Source organism: Cervus canadensis, chromosome 6 (assembly GCF_019320065.1).
Source record: "Cervus canadensis isolate Bull #8, Minnesota chromosome 6, ASM1932006v1, whole genome shotgun sequence".
NCBI lineage: Eukaryota > Metazoa > Chordata > Mammalia > Artiodactyla > Cervidae > Cervus > Cervus canadensis.
Window position 1 is genome coordinate 22,444,050 of NC_057391.1, and position 22,489 is coordinate 22,466,538.

Here is a 22,489-nt window from a genome sequence, read left to right on the forward strand (position 1 = left end):
AGAGAAACAAAAGACCTATATATGGAAAACTATAAAACACTGGTGAAAGATCAACGAGGACACAAACAGATGGAGAAATATACTGTGTTCATGGATCAGAAGAATCAATATAGTGAAAATGAGTATACTATCCAAAGCAATCTATAGATTCAATGCAATCCCTATCAGGCTACCAATGGTATTTTTCAGAGAACTAGAACAAATAATTTCACAATTTGTATGGAAATACAAAAAACCTTGAATAGCCAAAGCAATCTTGAGAAAGAAGAATGGAACTGGAGGAATCAACCTGCCTGACTTCAGCCTCTACGACAAAGCCACAGTCATCAAGACAGTATGGTACTGGCACAAAGACAGAAATATAGATCAATGGAACAGAATAGAAAGCCCAGAGATAAATCCACACACCTATGGACACCTTATCTTTGACAAAGGAGGCAAGAATATACAATAGAGAAGAGACAATCTCTTTAACAAGTGGTGCTGGGAAAACTGGTCAACCACTCATAAAAAAATGAAACTAGAACACTTTCTAACACCATACACAAAAATAAACTCAAAATGGATTGAAGACCTAACTGTAAGACCAGAAACTATAAAACTCCTAGAGGAGAACATAGGCAAATCACACTCTGACATAAACCACAGCAGGATCCTCTATGACCCACCTCCCAGAATATTGGAAAGAAAAGCAAAAATAAACAAATGGGACCTAATTAAAATTAAAAGCTTCTGCACCACGAAGGAAACTGTAAGCAAGGTGAAAAGACAGCCTTCAGAATGGGAGAAAATAATAGCAAATGAAGCAATGGACAAAGAATTAATCTCAAAAGTACAGAAGCAACTCCTGCAGCTCAATTCCAGTAAAATAAAAGACCCAATCAAAAAATGGGCCAAAGATTTAAACAGACATTTCTCCAAAGAAGACATACAGATGGCTAACAAACACATGAAAAGATGCTCAACATCACTCACTATCAGAGAAATGCAAATCAAAACTGCAACGAGGTACCATTACACACCAGTCAGGATGGCTGCTATCCAAAAGTCTACAAGCAATAAATGCTGGAGAGGGTGTGGAGAAAAGGGAACCCTCTTACACTGTTGGTGGGAATGCAAACTAGTATAGCCACTATGGAGAACAGTGTGGAGATTCCTTAAAAACCTGGAAATAGAACTGCCATATGACCCAGCAATCCCACTGCTGGGCATACAGACTGATGAAACCAGGATTGAAAGAGACACGTGCACTGCAATGTTCATCGCAGCACTGTTTCTAAGAGCCAGGCCATGGAAGCGACCTAGATGTCCATCAGCAGATGAGTGGATAAGAAAGCTGTGGTATATAAACACAATGGAATATTACTGAGCCATTAAAAAGAATACATTTGAATCTGTTCTAATGAGGTGGATGAAACTGGAGCCTATTGTACAGAGTGAAGTAAGCCAGAAAGAAAAACACCAATACCATATACTAATGCATATATATGGAATTTAGAAAGATGGTAAAAATAACCCTGTATGCGAGACAGCAAAAGAGACACAGATGTATTGAACAGTCTTTTGGACTCTGGGAGAAGGCAAGGGTGGGACGATATGGGAGAATGGCATTGAAACATGTATATTATCATATGTGAAAAAAATCGCCAGTCCAAGTTCGATGCATGAGACAGGGTGCTCGGAGCTGGTGCACTGGGATGTCTCAGAGGGATGGTATGGGGAGGGGGGTGGGAGGGGGGTTCAGGGTATGGAACACATGTACACCCATGGCAGATTCAAGTCAATGTATGGCAAAACCAATACAATATTGTAAAGTAAAAAAAAAAAAAAATTAAAGGGCAAATTATGCTTCTTTGACATAAAAAGTATTTTGAGTAAATGCAGGAAAGGATTCCTTTTTTCTGCCTAAAAGCAGTAAATTAATTCTTTTTTTGAAGAGAGATTCTATAATGGCACCAAGGACTCTTTGTATTCAAGAAAGATTAGGATACACAGGGGGTAAGTGGACTATCACTAACCCGTGGTCTTGTCAGTTCTTCACAGATTTATTATTTCTTCATCCAAGAAGTATAAAAACTATTCCTGCTCTGGGTGCTTCTTCAGATCTTCATTTTCTTGTGAAGGCTCCCATGTACATGTACAAATTTAACAAAATTTGCATGCTTTTCTCCTCTAATCTGTCTTAGGTCAGTTTAATTCTTAGGCCTAAGCAGGGACACAAAGACGGTAGAGGAGAATTTTTCTTCCTCCACACAATATATAATCCATAAATATTTATTGAAAAACTGATCAGAAAAACCAACAATTCACACATATTTTTACTGATTTTTCCATCATATGTTTCTGAACTTCCTTAGCCAATTCTTCTAGCTCTATCTGGTCACCAAATGGCAAAGATTTCATGTGGCTCTTCTTTCTTTCCGATCTTTAGCTAAAAATGCTATATGTCTACCTTCAAGACATATATCAGGGTGCTTTTTTTTTTTATCAAGACAGGGATCAGGGTGCTTTTGATGATACCTCTGAACACAGTTTATGAACCTAGAGAGATATTTTCTCAGGGTGAGTGTCTTCCCTCCAACCCTACACCTGTACTTTCGTCCTAGCCACTTCCTGTCTGTGCTGCCAATTCCCTGCCCTGGTCCCTAGAGCAGGTGGAGCAGAGCCCTAGGTTTCGGTACAAGCCCCTCCTACGTGTGTCTCACTGTGGGCTCTCTCAGTGCACAGAAATACACTGCAGAGTCCTCCAGCTGTGAAGCTGAGATGACAAGTGTGATGGATTTGCTTGCTTTCTGGAAATTCAATGAGTAGCGACCTTCTGTGGCATTTTGCTTGCTATGAGACTCCTGACGAAGGAGAAAAATCATTGCCCCACTGCTGGGCTGCTTGTACCAGAGTAGACTATAACCTGCATCACTGGTGTCATACTTGCAATCCAGGGTCACAGCTTCCTTCTCCTGTACTAACATTGGTTGTGGGTCTTGAGTTACCTTCTGGGCAATAATGGATCCTAAAGGAAAAAAATAGAGTCAGAACTTTAGGAATAAGTGGTGTGGAATAAAGAAATCCTATTTTAGATCCTACTACCCCTTCTTCCCAGGGTACCCATAAGACTGCCTCTTCCCCCAGTCCTTAGGTCACAGAGGAGTCACAATCCCACCGGGACCATCCTTACCTAAACACAGTGAAGCCACGACCACCTTCAGAAAGCTTGAGAGAAGCATGTTTCAGCTCTTCCACTAGATGGAAAATATCTTCTTCTTCTTCAATGTCAAGGGTGTGCAAGGTGAGATGAGCCTGACAGGGTTAGGGAAGAATTGCTGGTATGTGCTGCTGCAGCCCCACAACAGGAAGCAGGGGTTTCCTAGAGTAACAAGTTGATGTGGGCATGTTAACTTCTCTATGGACCAGGTGAGAGTCTCACTCAACCCAAACTTCCTTTTGCATTAACCAGCTCTTCAGTTGATATCAATTACATCTGAAAATAAAAACAAGTTAAATCTAATATTGCAGCGAAGATTGATGACCCCACCAATGTTGTGTTCAGTCATTGCACCTGTGAAGGAATTGAGTAGGTAGCTGTTATTTCAAAATATTATATGTAATACATTATGGAAACAGTGTAAGATATAATAAGCATGCATCCTCACAGCTATGCATGCTGTTCTTCAATCTAAGGTAGAAATAAACCATTTAAAAATAAGAAGGGAAAGCTGTTTGGACTAACTATTGTAACTTTATGGTTCTTCTTGCTGTTAAGACACTATTTCTCTTCACTATCAATGTTCAGTTGCCTGTCTTGCGGTCAAAAGCAAAAATATCTAATCACAATTGGCTGAAGAATTTAGGCTGAAGTTGCTCAGATTAAGGGGCTTCCTGGTGCCTCAGACAGTAAAGAAACTGCCTGCAATGCAGGAGACCCAAATTTGATCCCTGGGTCGTGAAGATCCCCTGGAGGGGGGCACAGCAACCCACTCTAGTATTCTTGCCTGGAGAATTCCTTGGACATAGAAGCCTGACATGCTACAGTCCATGGGGTTGCAAAGAGTTGAACATAACTCAGCAATTGGCTTCCCAGGTGGTGCTGGGGAAAAGAACCCATCTGCCAATGTAGGAGACTGGCAGGCTACAGTCCATAGTGTCACAGAGGTGGAAGAGACTGAAGTGACTTAGCACACCCGCACACTCACACTGAGTCCTATCACAGAGGTTCCCTACTCTTCTCGGTTAGTTTTTACAGCCTAGCTCTACTCATTCATAAAGGCCATTTAGACACCAGAGTTTCGTCATCAGGTTATCAAATCTTTGAAATTACATTTTCCCCTTTACTTCAGTTGAAACCCTAAATGAACCACAGTAAACTTCTATATTCTGTATGCCCATTTCTGTGGAGAACATATCATGCTGCTACTGCTAAGTCGCTTCAGTCGTGTCCGACTCTGTGCGACCCCATAGACGGCAGCCCACCAGGCTCCTCTATCCCTGGGATTCTCCAGGCAAAAATACTGGAGTGGGTTGCCATTTCCTTCTCCAATGCATGAGAGTGAAAGGTGAAAGTGAAGTCACTCAGTTGCTTCTGACTCTTCGTGATCCCATGGACTGTAGCCTACCAAGATCCTCCATCCATGGGATTTTCCAGGCAAGAGTACTGGAGTGGGTTGCCATTTCCTTCTCTAGGTGACCTCATATACCTACAAGGGACTGTGATTGCAGTATTATTGACGGTAATGAAACTTTTTCTCTGCATATGTATGTTAAAAGTAAGGCCATGCTCTAGGAATATTATTCAACATCATGGTGAATAACAAAGACCCCTGGCCTATTATTCTACCTCTTGATACAGTATCCAAAGTTTATCAGCCTTGTCTCAAAATAACAGCAGCCTCAGCTAAACTGGTTGAAGTGTTATCACATCTTGCTCTAAAATCTCCATTAAATCTGATGGTACCACATGCAGTACAAACAGCTCTGCTCTCTGAGTTATACACTGTAACTCTCTGAAAACACCCGACATTTTCATGTCAGTTGGCTGAATAAATATGAAATACTATTAATTTCTCCCCCCATTATTCAACTATAATCTATTTCTCAATCAAAGGACTCTTATGATTGCACTTCTGCCATTTAAGAAGTGTCCGTGTCCAGAACAGATCTTTCAGACATTCTTATAGAAAATTCTTCATAATAAGTATTTAATCTCAAAAATTGAAAGGGACAATACCAGGCTATTTATGCAATAATTACTCCAGACCTCTTTATAAAACTCAATCCTTAGGGGAAGTATAATTAATTCAAGTAGCTGAACTTGTGCATCTCTCTTGGGCAAGTCAATTTACATTATATTCAGTGTTGGTCAGTAGGTTTTGAATGCAGTTCATAGCTTCCAAATACAATGGAGACAATGAGATTTCCTAAATCTCTGATTTTTCTTAGTCTTGGTGTATGTCTTATGCACTCCAATTAAAATGAACACTAAATACATGAATTATTTGATGTCATCATGGTACTCAAAGAAATTTTGTTATAAAGACAAAGTCTCTCAGCACAAAAGATTCTGCAGAGTGTGGGGAAAAAATGATCGAGCAGATTATCACATTAAACGTAACTTTCTGAGTAAAGTCCTTATGCAAGAACCTCTTCTAGAACATAATGGCAACTCCACAGAAAGGCTCAAAAATTTCATCTTAGGTTCAGAATGCCAGACCCTGATTTTGTAAGGAATGACTAGGAATGATTGATTTGTTTGATCCATGAGGACAAAATATATCAAAGCCAAGACAGCTGTCTGGTGAAGCCAAATGATCTCCATTGAACTCTTATTCAAATCCTTGAGATATGACATTGGGGAAAGATTGGCTGTAACATTTAAAAAAACATTGTGGGAAAACTTTTCTAGATTGGTAGATACTGGGGTCAGCTCATGCATTTCTTGGAACCCACAAAATCCCAGAAAACTTGTAAAGGTCGATTATAAACTAGAATACTATACCAAGGAAATATTTGGGTATTTCCAAAAGAAATTTAAACAGTTTCACATCTCCATAGGTTATGAGTATGTACTAGTAACAGTTTTTATTCTTCACATGGCTTGAAGCAACCTTTTGATAAATCACAGCACTCACCATAATTAAAAATGAACTTGATGCATTGTTTACTACCTGTGTCATTTCAAATTGTATCTATATAAGGAAGCAAGTTTCTCTGAGATAGTTATATAAAGCTTTGCTCTCACTCAGAAATTTTACCACTCTTATTGTCCCTCTATCTTCTGAAGAAGTGGAAAGAACAAATGAAATATTAGAACTTAAATGAATTACAGTATTAGACACCCTTGAACTACTGTGGCCTAATACATTATTAATTAGTCTTGGCCCACATGGCCCTGCTTTCTTCGCTCACAAAGTCACACGTTGTCTCACTACCAGCTGGTCCCTGATATGCCCAGGTAATTCACAAGGGCCCAAATCACACATATTCCAATCCTTCACCAACTGAACTAAATAAATAAACCCATTATAATCAGTCCCTTCATCACAGGCACAGGTTGATTTCCTAGCCTTTCATTTAATCAGTTTTTTCATGACAACCTAGGTGACTGAGTGCTGGCAAAATACCCAGAGGAAAACTGCCATTGAACTTGTGGAAATGACTTTAATATGTTCTATTTGTTATCAGTTCAGCAGGTAAAGTACAAGAAATTGATCCTTCATTGCATGTGTACCAACTAATATAACATCATGCACCCCTCATTGACAAGAATTGTAAAGTTATTTACATTAGAGATATTAAACTGAGGTACTCCAGAGAATGATCAGAAGCAGATAGTCCACAGAAGATGGGGTTGACCCATGACCCTTGAAACAAATATACAATGGCCTAAAGTGGATATGTCCATCCAAGACCACAGGAGAATTCTCTAAGATGTCTGGAACCACTGTTTGTCACACTACCCTTCGCATTCTTCTATTTTTCATCTTTTTACTGGTACTTGCCCACTTTAACACTAGTGTGTTATATATTTATGATTTCCCCTACTTTATGATTTTCTCCTACCAATAAAATAACTTACTAACATATTGGCTTCACTTGAAGCAGTAACCATCCTAATGCTATACTTTGGTTCAACAAGCCCATTGATTGTGCGACAATGTTAAAGAATTGTTGGAGATGTTATTTAGTGTCAACTCCTGTAAACACCAAATAATAATCATACCCCAATTAGTACTGCTAAAGTGAAATTTGATCAGTAAAATTTGTCTTAAAAATATTAGAAAAATTCATAATGCAGTTGGTACAGTTGGCTTTGCATGAAGAATATGTCTTAACTTGATTATGAATTGGTCCAACACTCCAGTGAACCTGCTCATTATCAGTTACCATAATGTTTCTTTTGTAGAAATACAAATAAAATTTCTAAAGGAATTTAAACACTTGAAATGATGAGTTATTTATGTAAAATAACTTAAAAGTTCAAAACATCTGGGTTAAAAAATAGAGCGGTGGCAGGGAAAGTGATCATACACATGCCTAGTACCATGTGCTCCACCTGACGAAGATGCAGACTGCTCAAAAGGTTTTTTTATTGTATGACTTTATTCGTACAGGGCTTCCCTCATAGCTCAGTTGGTAAAGAATCCTCCTGCAATGCAGGAGGTCTTGGTTCGATTCCTGGGTCGAGAAGATCCCCTGGAGAAGGGATAGGCTACCCACTCCAGTATTCTTGGGCTTCCCTGGTGGCTCAACTGGTAAAGAATCTGCCTGCAGTGCTGGAGACCTGGGTTCAATCCCCAGGTTGGGAAGATCCCCTGGAGAAGGGAAAGTCTACCCACTCCAGTATTCTGGCCTGGAGAGTTGGACAGAACTGAGCAATTTTCACTTATTCATATAAAATTCCTGAAAAGATAAAAATATAAAATCAAAGTTTGCATGGAGTTAATATAGGTCAGGGTGTGATTACAAAATTATACCACAAGGGAATTTGATTAAAAGACATAACTCTCCCTTCTAACTTACATGAGAGTAAACGTGAACACTAACAACATTTTGAAAAGAAGAATAGATTTGTGAGCCTAATCTTCAAATTATATTCTTGAATAAATCACTTTCTATTTTGATTTCCCTCAAACATACAAAAATATATATGTTCCATCACTGGGCTCTAAAGAAAACCCAAGTCACATTTTCAACAAGAAAGTAGTCAGAATATATAGAAAGGACAGTCCAATTTTGCCAGAAATATAGAAAGAAAATTTTAAATATAATTGTGAAAAAAATCTCTCATGAAGCCATTAAAAAGTAGTTGCTAGAGATGAAGAAAATGAAACTGAAAATGCTCATTTCAAGATATGATATTAAGTGAAAAAAATCAGAATTCTAATCATACTAGAACTTAAAAAGAGAGTAAATCAAATATTAGCAATAAATTATCTGGGTGCAGAATTATAAACTTTACATTTTTGTATTAGACATGTTTTCTACATTTAGAATATAATTTTTACAATAAATGAAAAATAACATACATAATTTTTTAAACACAAGCATTAAGAACCCATCCATAACAGAAATGTAATATTGTTCCCAAGCTTTCATTTATAGAAGAGGAGTCTGATAGCAAATATAAAGGCATTTTTAGAGCCTGAATTTTAAAATAAAACCTAACTCCCTTCAAGAATTCAGTAAGCAATAGTCATCCAACAGAAGGTGTTTCAACACTTTCTGCATCATATCAAACCTAATCTTCTTATTCTATGTTTTTCACGTCTGATACATTAGTTTCCACTTGTAGACAAACACTATGACAAATGCTATAACTTGAAGGTTGTGCCAAAGGAAGGGGGCTGCCCCAGTCGCAGGTTTGAGTACAGATAGTGGGTGCCTGGGAAGCACTGTGTCCTTGCTGCACAGAAGTAGACAGCTGAGTCTCCAGCTTCAGTGGTGGTGATGTGCAGGGACAGATGTTTGGCTGTCTTATTCAATAAAACAGTCAGTCTCTGGTCTTCATTTTTACCCATATTTGAATGAATGTCTATAAGGTGCTGGGGACCTTTTCCAGATTCTTGCTTAAACCATGGGAAGTAGCTTGAGGCAACATCTGTATAAGTACAGGTGATAAAACAGCTGTTTCCCTCCTGGACACTCAGGGTAGAAGGACTCTGCTCCACCTCTTTTCCCAGGCTGACACCTATGGAGAAAGGAGAAGGGTTGTCAGATTATTTAGCTCTAAAGTTTACTTTTCCTTTTCTACAATAACTAGAAGAAACCTGAATAAAGCCAGTCTTGGCATCTAAAGAATATCTACAAATACACTGTATTTCCCTTAAATCCTCAACTCACAATTCAGCTGTATCCATAAAAACATGATTAAAGCTCCAATGGGTGTCTTCATTGTTTTTCCCTTTTAGGATCAATTGTGGATCTGCAGTCTCCAGCCAGGAGAGATGCTTCTGTTACCAAGTGTCCCCTTCTTTTCTCTAGTGGTTTCTTTCATTGTCTACCCAGCCAATAATAAAAAGGCACTGCTTCTGCTCCAAGCCTATTCATTCAGAACCCACTCAAATGAACCCTCCACATGTTCTGATCAGCAGAGGTGCACCACCATCTGGTGGTCACATCTCTAGCTACTGAACTCTTTGGTTAAATGTTCTTCTCATACCCTGTGCTTATGAGGGGCTCAGATGCATAAAAACAGCATGAGATTAAACAAATTAGGTGTATATCAGAGAGTAAATGCACAATAAGAATGTAGAAATTAAGATTTAAATCTCTGCACAGGATTGAGTCACTGTTAATAAGTCGGAAGAAGTTAATGCTGTTGACATTTATTCAGGTTTGAAATCAGGAAAGCACCATGATTTACTCTCTCAAACAAAGAAAATGTAAAATCTTCCTTTTCAACCAAATCTAACATCTCCATTTGTCTGTAATGGAGAAAAAATCTTTATGAAAGGAACATGAAAATCAAAGAGCAGAGAAGATCATTTGATATTTCAAAGATCTACTAAATCAACCTCTGCTCCTCTAAGCTGGTCTTGCCCAAGACCTTGCTATTCCCAGAGAATTGACAGTACCATCAGTCAAAATGTGGAAACTTCCTTCAACAAAGATTGTGATGAGGTAAAGGACCAAATCTCAATGATAAAGCAGTAGGAGGAAGCTCTATGAGTTAGGAAACAGTTCAACCTGTAGATTGTGTTGATTTACAATGAGAAATCGGACATTCTTTAAGAAATCTATTCCTATCCTTTATGTGGATTATATTCTGCAAAGTATTGAGAGAAAATAAAAATCCTCATAAAACATCAAGCTGCAGATTCAGAAAACAACCATATGTAAATTTATACTACAGATGTTTTTACTCTCTGATATCAAAAGGTATGAAAGTGAAAGTTGCTCAGTCACATCCAACTCTTGCAACCCCATGGACTATACAGTCCATAGAATTCTCCAGGCCAGAATACTGGAGTGGGTAGCCATTCCCCCACAGGGGATCTTCCCAACCCAGGGATCAAACCCAGGTCTCCCACATTGCAAGCAGATTCTTTACCAGCTGAGCTACCAGGGAAGCCCATCAAGAGGCATGGCCTAGCCTAAGTGCAATGACTAACTCACATCTTAATGAAATTTCCTCTAAAATATATACCAACTCTCAGGGCATGAATCTCTGCTGCCTTGGCTTTTGCTGGCTCAGTTTCCAGGCTCTATCATTTTTCTCCCAAACTCCACTACAGTTTTCTTTTCCCAAGACCTTAATAAAGTTCTTCAATTCTGTAAACTTCCAGAATTATCTCCCTCTCCTTTGTCATCTACTTTAATAACTTGGCATTTTCAAATTACCTCTGTAAGAAAAGAGAAACAAAACAAAACAAAACAAAACTGAGGAACCCTAAATATTGCCTGTGTTTACTATGGGAGTAGTACAAACAGGTAACTGATCCAAATAGGTTAGGTAAAAATAACTGACCATGAAAAGTGAAAGCAAGATTAACTCATTTATAGAAGTGAAGGCCCTTTTTTGTGATCTGTACTCACTGGTCTTCTGGAGGTATGAAGAATGAATATAATCTCTCATTCACATTTGCACCCTTAAAGATTTAAGGACAGCTAAGATAAAGAATCAGAAATCAACACATAAATTTGTATGTAAATGCAAAATGTATGTTTTTACATATATAAACTGTTTCTATTCCAAAGTGAAAGTAGCTCAGTCATGTCTGACTCTGCGACCCCCATGGACTGTAGCCCACCAGGCTTCTCTGTCCATGGGATTCTCCAGATAAGAATACTGGGGTGGGTAGCTGTCCCCTTCTCCACGGGATCTTCCCCACCCAGGTTTCGAACCCAGGTCTCCTGCACTGTAGGCAGATTCTTTACCATCTGAGCCACCAGACATCCTCTATTCTTTCTACCATTCTCCATAGGCTATAATTCCCTAATAATTTATAGGGAGATTTGTCCTCTTCTAAGAGACAGAGAGACTTTAGGTCAGTGTTTTCCCTTTCAAGTTATGGTATCCAGGACAGAATAGTATAGTTTGAATATGCTCTGCTCAGCACAGTGTTCCACATATTAAAGTTGAGTACAGGCACAGCCATCCCCTGGGCAAAATTTACTGCCCCAAAAATATTTCATTGAACATTGCCTGACTTACCATAAAAAGATGTTGATCTGAGAAGGCTTTTTCTAGTATCTTCATGTACTGTCAAGCAGAATGAGGACAATATTCCCCCATGGTCTTTAGATCCAATAATCATTTTTATAACAATGTATTAGTGATGCTCTATAGTTATATCTTGCCTTCAAGAAATCCCCCTGAAATAATGAATATAGCTGCTATTTCTAGGAAAGTTCTTAAACTATATCTGAGTGTTGACATGGCACATTTACTTTTGGCTTTATTACTACAGAAGCCTGTGAAGGATGGACTGGTCTGCTGGTAACAACAAAGGCTCAACCTGAGGCTCCTTTCCTGCCCTAAGTGTCAAATATTCACATAAATTGGGATTCTTCATTCAGGTGGTCAAATAGGTTCCCATATCTAAACCTACAGTGACCTAAGTGGCTGACCTTACATTAGTTTCTCTTTGCTCAGAAATAAGACCCTACAGGAAGAAAACAGGGGAAAAGATGCTAAAGAAGAAGTGAGAAAAATCCAATTTCTTTCTTCTCCCGAATCAGTTAGTATCTAATTGCTTTCTACTGTCATCTTGGATTAGTTTCTGTTTTGTAAAATGAAGTTGGATTAAAGAATTTCCAAAAGCTCTTCTCTTATACTATTTAATAAAGCAAATATTTATTGAGAACCCGTTATATGCAATGTAGAGTGACACAAGAGTGGGGAGAAACCGCCTGCATCATGGAACCTCAAGACCGTTTTCACATCCCCATGCAGCCTCGGGAGACTGAGATTGTCACAAAGCAACACGGGGGTCTCTTCAGAAGCAGATGCAGGGTCCTTGGGACCAGATCAGATCTGGCTTTTCACTTATAAGATCAATGTCAGATCAAGGTGAACCTAAATCTGAAGTAAAATGGAATAAAATGGGACTTCACTCACTGAGTATCAAGATCACCACATGGATGAGCCATAGGTAAGCAGGGAACTTGTTTCCAGAGACATATTTTTTTAAAAAATCTATAACATATCACATATTTCTTACTAAAAAAAAAAAAAACAAAAAAAAAAACAACAACGAAAGAAGGGGGTGGAGGAACTCACTCACAGGTAAAGCAAAAAATTATTTCTCAATCAGCCTAACTGCATTCTGGCTTAGAGCTCCCTCCTCTCAAGTCTGACTTGAGTACTCAAGATTCCCAGGTAGGGATGGCTGTAGAACTTGTGGGACTCCATGCAAAATGAAAATCTGAGGCCCCTTGTTCAGAAAAACAGAAAAAAGTGACACTAAGAAAATATAAAGATCTTCAAAAATATTTTCTTACTTAAAAAAGGCAATAGAGTTTATGCGTGCATGAGTGCTAGGTTGCTTTAGTCATGTCTGACTCTTTGTGGCCCTAGGGAATGTAACCCACCAGGCTCTTCTGTCCATGGGATTTTCCAGGGAAGAATACTGGAGTGGGTTGCCATGCCCTCCTCCAGGGGATCTTTTGCACCCAGGGACTGAACCCATGTGTCTTACATCTCCTGCATTGTTAGGCAGGTTTTGTATCCCTAGCACCATCTGGGAAGCCCAGTAGAGTTTATAATGATATATTAAATAACAACATAAATTGAAAACTTGCAAAAAATATTTTGGATCTTAATTCTATATAAATTAATAACAAATACTTTATAAATATCATATCTTGATAATAAGATTTGCCTGGCTTGCTTTTCTGCAAATTAATTCATTAGGATATAAAAATTATAACTTTAACAATTTAATTTCAATTAATATAGTTGAAAGCAATGTCAGTTGCTATTGGTAAATGCAAGACTGTAAACAAAATTCTTGATAATTTTTAATTTTGAGAATATTTCTGTTGATGTAACTGATACTAGAGCTCTTGAGTATTTTGTATGCTATAACAACATAATATAAATATCTGATAAATTCGTTTGAAAGATAAATTCTAGTAAATCCAGAGTTTATGTCTCTAGTGGAACAATTTTTGTAGAAATGACTTAATTCTTCAAACCAATCAATTTCATTCTGAATTTAATGCCAAATATAAATTTATACAGGGACATTTTAATGTTTTCACTGACATTCTCTGTAACTTGTGGAGGGCATATAAGACTAAAACTGGCTTCATGACTTATTTATAATTAAGTGCTTATTTATACATCACATCACTGTTTAATTACAGAAGAAGTGAGTATAAATTATTTTCTATGTTAATAATTGTTTTGTTGGGTTAATTCAAACATGAAAATACTATTCTGTTTCATTGAAACTATTATCACATGCAATTTCAATTTCTACACATATGAAAATTTGCTTTCCAATGTAGCAGCAATTTTCAAAACCATAGTTTCTTATTTTCAGAGAATTCTAATATCTCTCCCACAAGCATTATTGTGATGTTGACATATAAACTTTTATTTTGTAATAATTGACTGACAAAGTTTACTGCTACCCACTTTAGGATCCTGCAGAGTCAGAGACTGACTCAACCTTGCTATCAAAGGCTACTGTGGAGACACGTGCCAGCCCACGGAGGGGCGGGGCTGAGGCAGCTGCAGTTTGGGCACAGGCTGCAGGCCGCCTGGGAGCACTGTGCCTCCACCGCACAGAGGTAGGTGGCTGCGTCTTCCAGCTGGGAGGCTGTGATGTCTAGGGTACTATACAGCTCCTTAGAATTCACTGTGGAACTCAGTCTTTCATTCTGCTTCGTTCCTGAAGCTATGAAAAACAGACTGATGAGGCTGCCTCCAGGATTCTGCTGGAACCACTGCAGAGTCCTCACTGTGGAAGAAAAATTGCACCTCAGAGTACAGTTGGCTCCCTCCTGCAGATTCAGGACTGAAGGCCTCTGCTCCACCTTCACTGCTCTCACCCCTGCTTGGGAAGAGAAAAACAAACACATATGTCTCAGGGGAGTCATGGATGCAGTTTCCAGGCCTGAAACTATCTCAGGAAACACCCATGAGGATGTAAGACCATATAGGAGCTCTGGGTCAGCTCACCTTCCCTCCCTCCCCAGCTGCACTCTAGGACAACCCAGACTCACAGCAAAGCTGGACCCACAGAAGCCCCAGCAAGGCTTCCCACCACCGCTTCATGACTCCTTGCTCAGTTACTGGGGTACCTCTGCCCCCACTCTGGAGGGTGGAGAGTTTTGGGTCCAGAGAAGTTTTCTTCTTACTGTCAAAATGTTCCAGTTTTACTGGAACTCACCAGTATTACTGAGAACCAATCACATCTGAGCTCTGTCATTCACTTAACAGGAAGCTCCACCCACAGCCACCCAGGGAGATTGTGCAGTAATCTCTCCAAAACTGTGGTTTCAAACAGTGCAGGAGGGTAGGAACAATATTTGTAGTATATGAAGATATAAGCATTTTAAAAACAATTTATGTAAGAAAAGTTTGTGCAAGAGTATGTGAGAAAGGGTGGATGTTACTTCTGAGAGGATCATTGTCTCCACAGAGTTAAACCAAGCCTTGAAGAATCATAGAAAGAGTGAGCTCGCTCCCAAATTACTTAGAATGAGAGAGCATTTAAGAATTCAGTTGTACGACAATTAAGCCTGTAAAAAGAATAAAACATTGCCATTGGCTACAATATGGATGGACCTTGAGGGCATTATGCTGAGTGAAGTAGGTCAGACAAAGACAAATACCATATAGATACTCCACTCCATGTGGAGTTTTTGGTCTTTTTTTTTTTTTTTAATTCAAGCTCATAGATGGAACAAATTAGTGGATACCAAAGGCAGGGATGAGGGGTGGAAATGAAATAGATGAATGGGGTCAAAAGGTACAAACTCTAAGATATAAAATAAATGTTGTGGGGGTGTAATGTATGGCAAGATGGCTATAGTTAATAATACTGTGTTGCATATTTGAAAGTTGCTAAGAGAGTAGATCTTGAAAGCTCTAATCATAAGAAAAAAAAATTGCAACTCTGTATGACACATTACTAGATTTGTTGTAATGATCATTCCACAATATATATAAATATCAAATCATTGTGTCATATACCTGAAACTAATACCATGCTATATGTTCATCATACCTCATTTTTAAAAAATAATTCAGTTAAATGTAAATTCTAATAAAGGAAAACTGATACAAGCAGTATGTATGAAGACGGTGATACATTTTCTTGAAACTGAGAGCTCTAGAAACCCAGAAAGTACAGCTGTCATCTGCACAGAATATTATTCTAGTAAGATTTCAGTGAATTAAAAGAAACACAGGATATATGTATAATGTCCATTCTGACTTAACTTCCACCTCCCTCCTTCTCCTGCCCAACAGGCAGACAGATGTGCTAAACAGCTGATTCTGAAAAGGATACACATTGCTGGTCAAATTAAATATTGTCCTTTTCTCTCCTCTTTCTGTGTTTCTTACTTTTTAATCCTTTCTTCTTTGCTCCTGAGTATTCCTGCGTCTTCTAGTCTCAGGGGAAATATATGAAAACTTCCTAGGTCCATGGAATTGGGAGAATTTAATCACAACATTTAAATATTGACAACAGGTAACGGAGATGTTTCCTGTTGGGCTTCTATGCTCACAGAGCTCGGTAATATTAATATCCTCATTCCTCTACCTCTGCTCAGAGAATCATCCTCATAATGGACTTAGAGAGGTAAGGACTCCAACTTTCCTAAGTCTGTAGAGAAAGACAAAGCTGAAACTTCAGATAAACTTTACACAAACACTGCTCCCCTCTCCCCACTTCTGCTGTGCATCATCTGACTGTTCTGTGCTTTCTGGTTGTTGCTCAGTCACTTAGTCTTGTCTGACTTTGTGGCCCCATGGACTGCAGCACAAGAGGCTTCCCTGTCCTTTACTGTCTCCCAGAGCTTGCTCAAACTCACGTCCGTTGAGTCGATGATGCCATCCAACCATTCATCCTCTGTTATCCCCTTCTCCTCCTGCCTTCAATCTTTCCCAGCATCAGGGTCTTTTCCTTTGAGTCAGCTCTTCACATCAGGTGGCCAAAGTACTGGAGCTTCAGCTTCAGCATCAATCCTTCCAATGAATATTCAGGACTGATTTCCTTCGGGATTGATTGGTTGACCTCCTTGCAGTCCAAGGAATTCTCAAGCGTCCTCTCCAACACCACAGTTCAAAGGCACCAATTCTTTGGCGCTCAGCCTTCGTTATGGTCCACCTCTCACATCCATCCATACATGAATACTGGAAAAACTATAGCTTTAACTAGACAGACCTTTGTTGGCAAAGTAATGTCTCTGCTTTTTTTTTTTTTCCCCATGCAAGTAGGTTGACTTTATCTGTATCAATTTTCTTTTATGGTACACACCCAAGTTTTGACAACTTGTTTAGCACAATTTAGCTGCAAGCACTTAAAATAGTCTTTTTTTCCTCCTTTTCTTTTCTTTTTATTTTTTTATTGAAGGATGATTGCTTTACAGAATTTTGTTGTTTTCTGTCAAACCTCAACATGAATCAGCCATAGGTATACATATATCCTCTCCCTTTTGAACCTCCCTCCCATCTCCCTCCCCCTCCCACCCCTCTAGATTGATACAGAGCCCCTGTTTGAGTTTCCTGAGCCATACAGCAAATTCCTGTTGGCTGTCTATTTTACATATAGTATGTAAGTTTCCATGTTATACTCTTTCCATACATCTCACCCTCTCCTCCCCTCTCCCCATGTCCATAAGTCTATTCTCTTTTGTTTCTCCATTGCTGCCCTGAAAATAAATTCTTCAGTACCATTTTTCTAGATTCTGTATACATGCGTTAGAATGTGATGTTTATCTTTCTCTTTCTGACTCATTTCACTCTGTATAATAGGTTCTAGGTTCATCCACCTCAACAGAACTGACTCAAATGTGTTGTTTTATGGCTGAGTAATATTCCATTGTGTATATGTACCACAACTTCTTTATCCATTCATCTGTCGATGGACATCTCAGTTGCTTCCATGTTCTAGCTATTGTAATAGTGCTGCAATGAACAATGGGATACATGTGTCTTTTTCCATTTTGGTTTCCTCAGGGTATATGTCTATGAGTGGGATTGCTGAGTTATACGGTGGTCATATGGTGGTTTTATTCATAGTTTTTTTTAAAGAAATCTCCATATGGTCTTCCATAGTGGCTGTATCAATTTACATTCCCACCAAGAACATTTACTTTTCTCTACACCCTCTCCAGCATTTATTGTTTGTAGACTTGTTGATGATGGCCATTCTGACTGGTGTGAGGTGATATTTGTAGTTTTGATTTGCATTTCTGTCTCTGCTTTTTAATATGCTGTCTAGGTTTGTCATAGCTTTTCTTCCAAGGATCAAGTGTATTTTAATTTCATGGCTGTAGTCACCATCTGCAGTGATTTGGGAGCCCAAGAAAATAAAATCTGTCACTATTTCCATTGTTTCTCCACCTATTTGCCATGAAGTGATGGGACCAAATGCCAAGATCTTAGCTTTTTGAATGCTGGGTTTTAAGCCAGTTTTTTCACTCTTCTCTCTCACCTTCATCAAGAAGCTCTTTAGTTCCTCTTCATTTTCTGCCATAAGGGTGATGTCATCTACAGACCTGAAGTTATTGATATTTCTCCTCACAATCTTGATTCCAGCTTGTGCTTCACCCAGCCCACCATTTCACATGATGCACTCTGCATATAAGTTAAATAAGCAGGATGCCAATATACATCCTTGACATACTCCTTTCCCAATTTGGAACCAGCTTGTTTGTTCCATGTCTGATTCTGACTGTTGCTTCTTAACCTGCATACAGATTTCTCCGGAGATGGGTAACGTGGTCTGGTAGTCCCATCTGTTTAAGAATGTTCCACAGTTTGTTGTGATCCACACAGTTAAACGCTTTACTATAATCAATAAAGTAGACATAGATGTTTTTCTGGAATTCCCTTGCTTTTTCTATGATGCAACGGATGTTGGCAATTTGATCTCTAGTTCCTCTGCCTTTTCTAAATCCAGCTTGAACATCCCGAAATTCTCAGTTCAAGTACTATTGAAGCCTTCCTTGGAGAATTTCGAGCATTAGCTTGCTAGCGTGTGAAAAGAGTGCAATTGTGTTTGAACATTTGCTCTCTGGGCTGCTTTCTTCGGAACATCTGGAACAATCCGTCTTTACTTCTTGTAAAGCCTACAGCGCCCCCTAGTATGCAGAAACAAAGCTCACCAACTAGTTGGTGATGGACAGGGGGGCCTGGCACGCTGAAGTCCAGGGAGTCACAAAGAGTCGGACACGACTAAGCGACTGAACTCACTCACTCAACTCAACATTACATAACCCCAACTCCATTCACTTCCTGTTTCTTGGTCAAAGAAATGCTGAGGGTCAGAAAACAATATAACTGCCTGGATTAAATGGAGATTAAAAATGAACCAATCCTACTTTTAAGATGGAATTTCATGAAAATTAATAACATGAAATAATTTGACAAGTCTCATCTACTGCTCTTTGATTTTTTTTTACTTAGTTCAAAATAAATGCATAAATTTTTACTAAAATTCTACTGTAAATGAGGTAGTTTATGAAATTTTAAGAATATGTAAAAGGGATGAGACAGCATTTTACAGTCCACTGAGTAAAACAAAAGTAAACATAACTATACAAGAATCAAAGAGTAGGACCGTAAGAGGAAAGTACTGAAAGCTATATGATCCCAGAGGAAAGAGAAATATTTCACTTGATGCAGATGAACAAAATCTTATTAAAAGGAGATTGCTTTCTCTTTCCCCCATTCTTATGAGAATATAGCAGAATATGGATACAATTTTGGGAAAGCTTTTATAATTTTATTAAGTTTAACATTAAGAGGAATTCATGAATCTATGGAGGATTAAAATAATGAAACATTATATATAAATTAAAATTCTCTTTGATTCTTCATTTCCAAATTTGACTGTTTTGATCATTCATAGATTTAGAATTGATGCCTGAAAGTTTACTATAGGTTTATATACAGTAAGTCTCCTACATATGAACCTACAAGTTGAGAGCTTTCAAAGATGCAAACATGGGGCTTACTAATGAAGATCTGAACTGAAGGCCCAGAGTAAGGATGAAGAGAGAAGAGAGGAAGAAGTAACTAGAGAACCAAAGAGATTCACAAAGCAAGAAATGGCCAGGGGACTTTCTTTGTTGGAGGAGGCACTGTTCGTTTCTGAGGCAGAGGACCGGAACGTAGAACAGTACACAAAGTTTGCAGCGGTTGTTCAGAATGCAGTCCAGTGCTACTGTGTCTTTTATGATGAGAAAAAGAGTTACCACCCAGACAAGCCCTGGATCATTTTTTTCAAGAGGGTAGATAGAATTGAATCTGGCAAGGAAGCAGAACGTATGCCGTCATCATCAGGTGTGAATGAAATCACAGTCTGCCCTCCGTCTCCTATTGCTGATGACCCTTCAGCTGTACCATCTCCCACCTCCTCTCCCTCCTCCATCAGTAACTCTTCCTGCCTCTTCACTAGATGTTAATCCCTGTATGTCAGCTGTTGTACTGTACTGCTGTACTTTTCAAGGCACTGTACTGTGAGATTAAAGGGGTTTTCTTTACTTTTTGTGTTTGTTTGTTTGTTATATATTATTGTGTGACAAAGTATTATAAACCTAATACAGTACAGTACTATATACTCAGTTGTGTCAGTTGGGTACCTAGGCTAACTTTGTTGGACTTACGAACATACTGGGCTTAATGAACAGGCTCTCAGAACAGAACTCATTCCTATGTAGGGCACTTACTGTAGGTAAACTAAATATACAAACCAATAGAAAATATATAGCATTTTTAGTATTTTATTTAGTTTTTATTTAATACAAAATGATACATATTGTGATACATTTCTGTAACTTGCTTTATGGACTCAATAATAAATCTTGTAGGTCTTATTAAATTAACATAGGTTAATATATATATGTATATACATATTAACACAGGTTCTTCTGCAGTACTGTATTCCATACTATGCATATACTACCCTCTATACGGCCCTTCCCCTATTGATGGTTGTTCCTACTGCCCTGTGTGTAAAGACTGAAGCCCCCTGCCTTACCCAGTGAACCCACCAGACCCATCAAAGAGACATTCCAAAGGAATGTCAATTCTGCTTAAGGGGCAGTGAAGGAGTCCAAGAGGACACCAAGTTAGTGGACAAAACTAGTTTTTGCAAGGTAAGACCAAATTTTTAAAAAAGACATAAGTTCAAAAAGATTAATTTTCAAACAGAAAAAAAGAGTGGAGGAAAGTTAGCAGAGATGAAACACAGATTAAGATTTACTTACAGAAAAGGATGAAACTAAAAATGAGGACATTTCATAATCTGACACAGCAAAAGGTCAGAGACAGCTATGACTAACAGCTTTAAGGAAGCATTTTTAAATGTATCATTTAAAAGGAACCACTTTTCAAGTTTCTCTAAAAACACATCAAGAGAAAGTGGGAAACCTCATCCTCAAAATTATACATAATCATTCTGTGTACCAGAAATTAGGGAAAATTTTAATCAAGGAAGGCCTCAGCTGTCTTATTTATGAACTTTACATTTATTTACTAGAGGGTTGTTACTGACAATCATATCCCCCACCCAATTTCATATGTTGAAGCCTAATTCCCAGTACTCAGAATCTGACTGTATCTGGCCTTTAAAGCAGTCTTAAGATAAAATGAAGTCATATGGGTACTAATCCATGTAAGTAGTGTCCTTAGAAGAAGAGGAAATTTGGACAGAGACATGCAAGAAACAGAAGGAAGACTTGGCAAAAGCAGTGAGAAAAGAGTCATCTACAAACAAAGGTAAGAGGCCTCCAAGAAACTAACCCTGCCAGTACCCAAATCTTAGATTTATAGCATCTAGAACTGTGAGAAAACAAATGTTTGCTACTTAAGCCATCCAGGCTAAAGTATTTTATTATGGCAGCCTTAGAAAACTAACATAAGGGTTAATTTTAATATCCTATCATATGAAATGTCACAAAAAAAGCAACTTGAAGTCATAACCTACCAGGTCTTGGTTCTTTGCTTGTTTGAGTGACCCAAACCTTTATTCCAGAAAGATCTGAGTTTGCAATGGTCCTGTATTAGTTTTGATTGCTGATGTTTTCCATTAAGCTTAGCCACTGGACATGAAAGTAGTAAGAGGCTGCAAACACAGTATTCCTTGCTTCCATTGTATGAAAGCAATCCAGTATCTTCTTGTTATTCAAGATCAATCATTCCAGCTAATAGGTTCTTTATTCTTCCATGTTGAGTTGATGGCTAGAGAGCCCAAAATATCCAGTCTCATTGTCCATTGACTGGAGCCATTGTTTTGCGCTCTGGTGAAAGAATTCTTCCCTTAGGGACCAAGATCTCCAGATCTACATGCATAAAGTTGCCAGCTTGGAAATCTATTGAAGTTTGTTAATGGATTATTAGGTGTAACAGTGAGAGGAGCCACTCCCTTCTTTCGATTCCAGGTCCCATGTCTTCTGGCTACATGGAGACAGTAACATACAGTGGTCTCTGATTCAAAGCACCTGCTGAACCCTGTTACACACAGCACCATCCTATCAAGCTGTCTTCCAACTGGTATCTAGGAAGTGAAAGTCGCTCAGCCGTGTCCAACTCTTTGCGAACCTGTGGACTATACAGTCCATGGAATTCTCCAGGCCAGAATACTGGAGTGGGTAGCTATTCCCTTCTCCAGGGGATCTTCCCAACCCAGGGATTGAACCCAGGACTCCCGCATTGTGGGCAGATTCTTTACCAGTTGAGCCCCCAGGGAAGCCCAAGAATACTGGAGTGGGCAGCCTATCCCTTCTCCAGCAGATCTTCCTGATGAGGAATCGAACCAGGGTCTCCTGCATTGTTTGTGGATTCTTTACCAGCTGAGCTACCAGGGAA

General features: G+C 38.7%; 3 gene segments (V, D, J or C); all 3 read right to left on the reverse strand.

The window, feature by feature from the left end:
• Positions 1-2,690: 2,690 nt before the first annotated feature.
• LOC122444220 lies at positions 2,691-3,291 on the reverse strand. The segment is given in 2 exon segments: positions 2,691-3,010; positions 3,176-3,291. Coding segments are annotated over 2 exon segments (369 nt in total).
• A 5,490-nt stretch (positions 3,292-8,781) lies between these two features.
• On the reverse strand, positions 8,782-9,419 carry LOC122444350. The segment is given in 2 exon segments: positions 8,782-9,181; positions 9,334-9,419. Coding segments are annotated over 2 exon segments (429 nt in total).
• Positions 9,420-14,118: 4,699 nt separating this feature from the next.
• Positions 14,119-14,778, reverse strand: LOC122444221. The segment is given in 2 exon segments: positions 14,119-14,495; positions 14,668-14,778. Coding segments are annotated over 2 exon segments (429 nt in total).
• Positions 14,779-22,489: the final 7,711 nt, after the last annotated feature.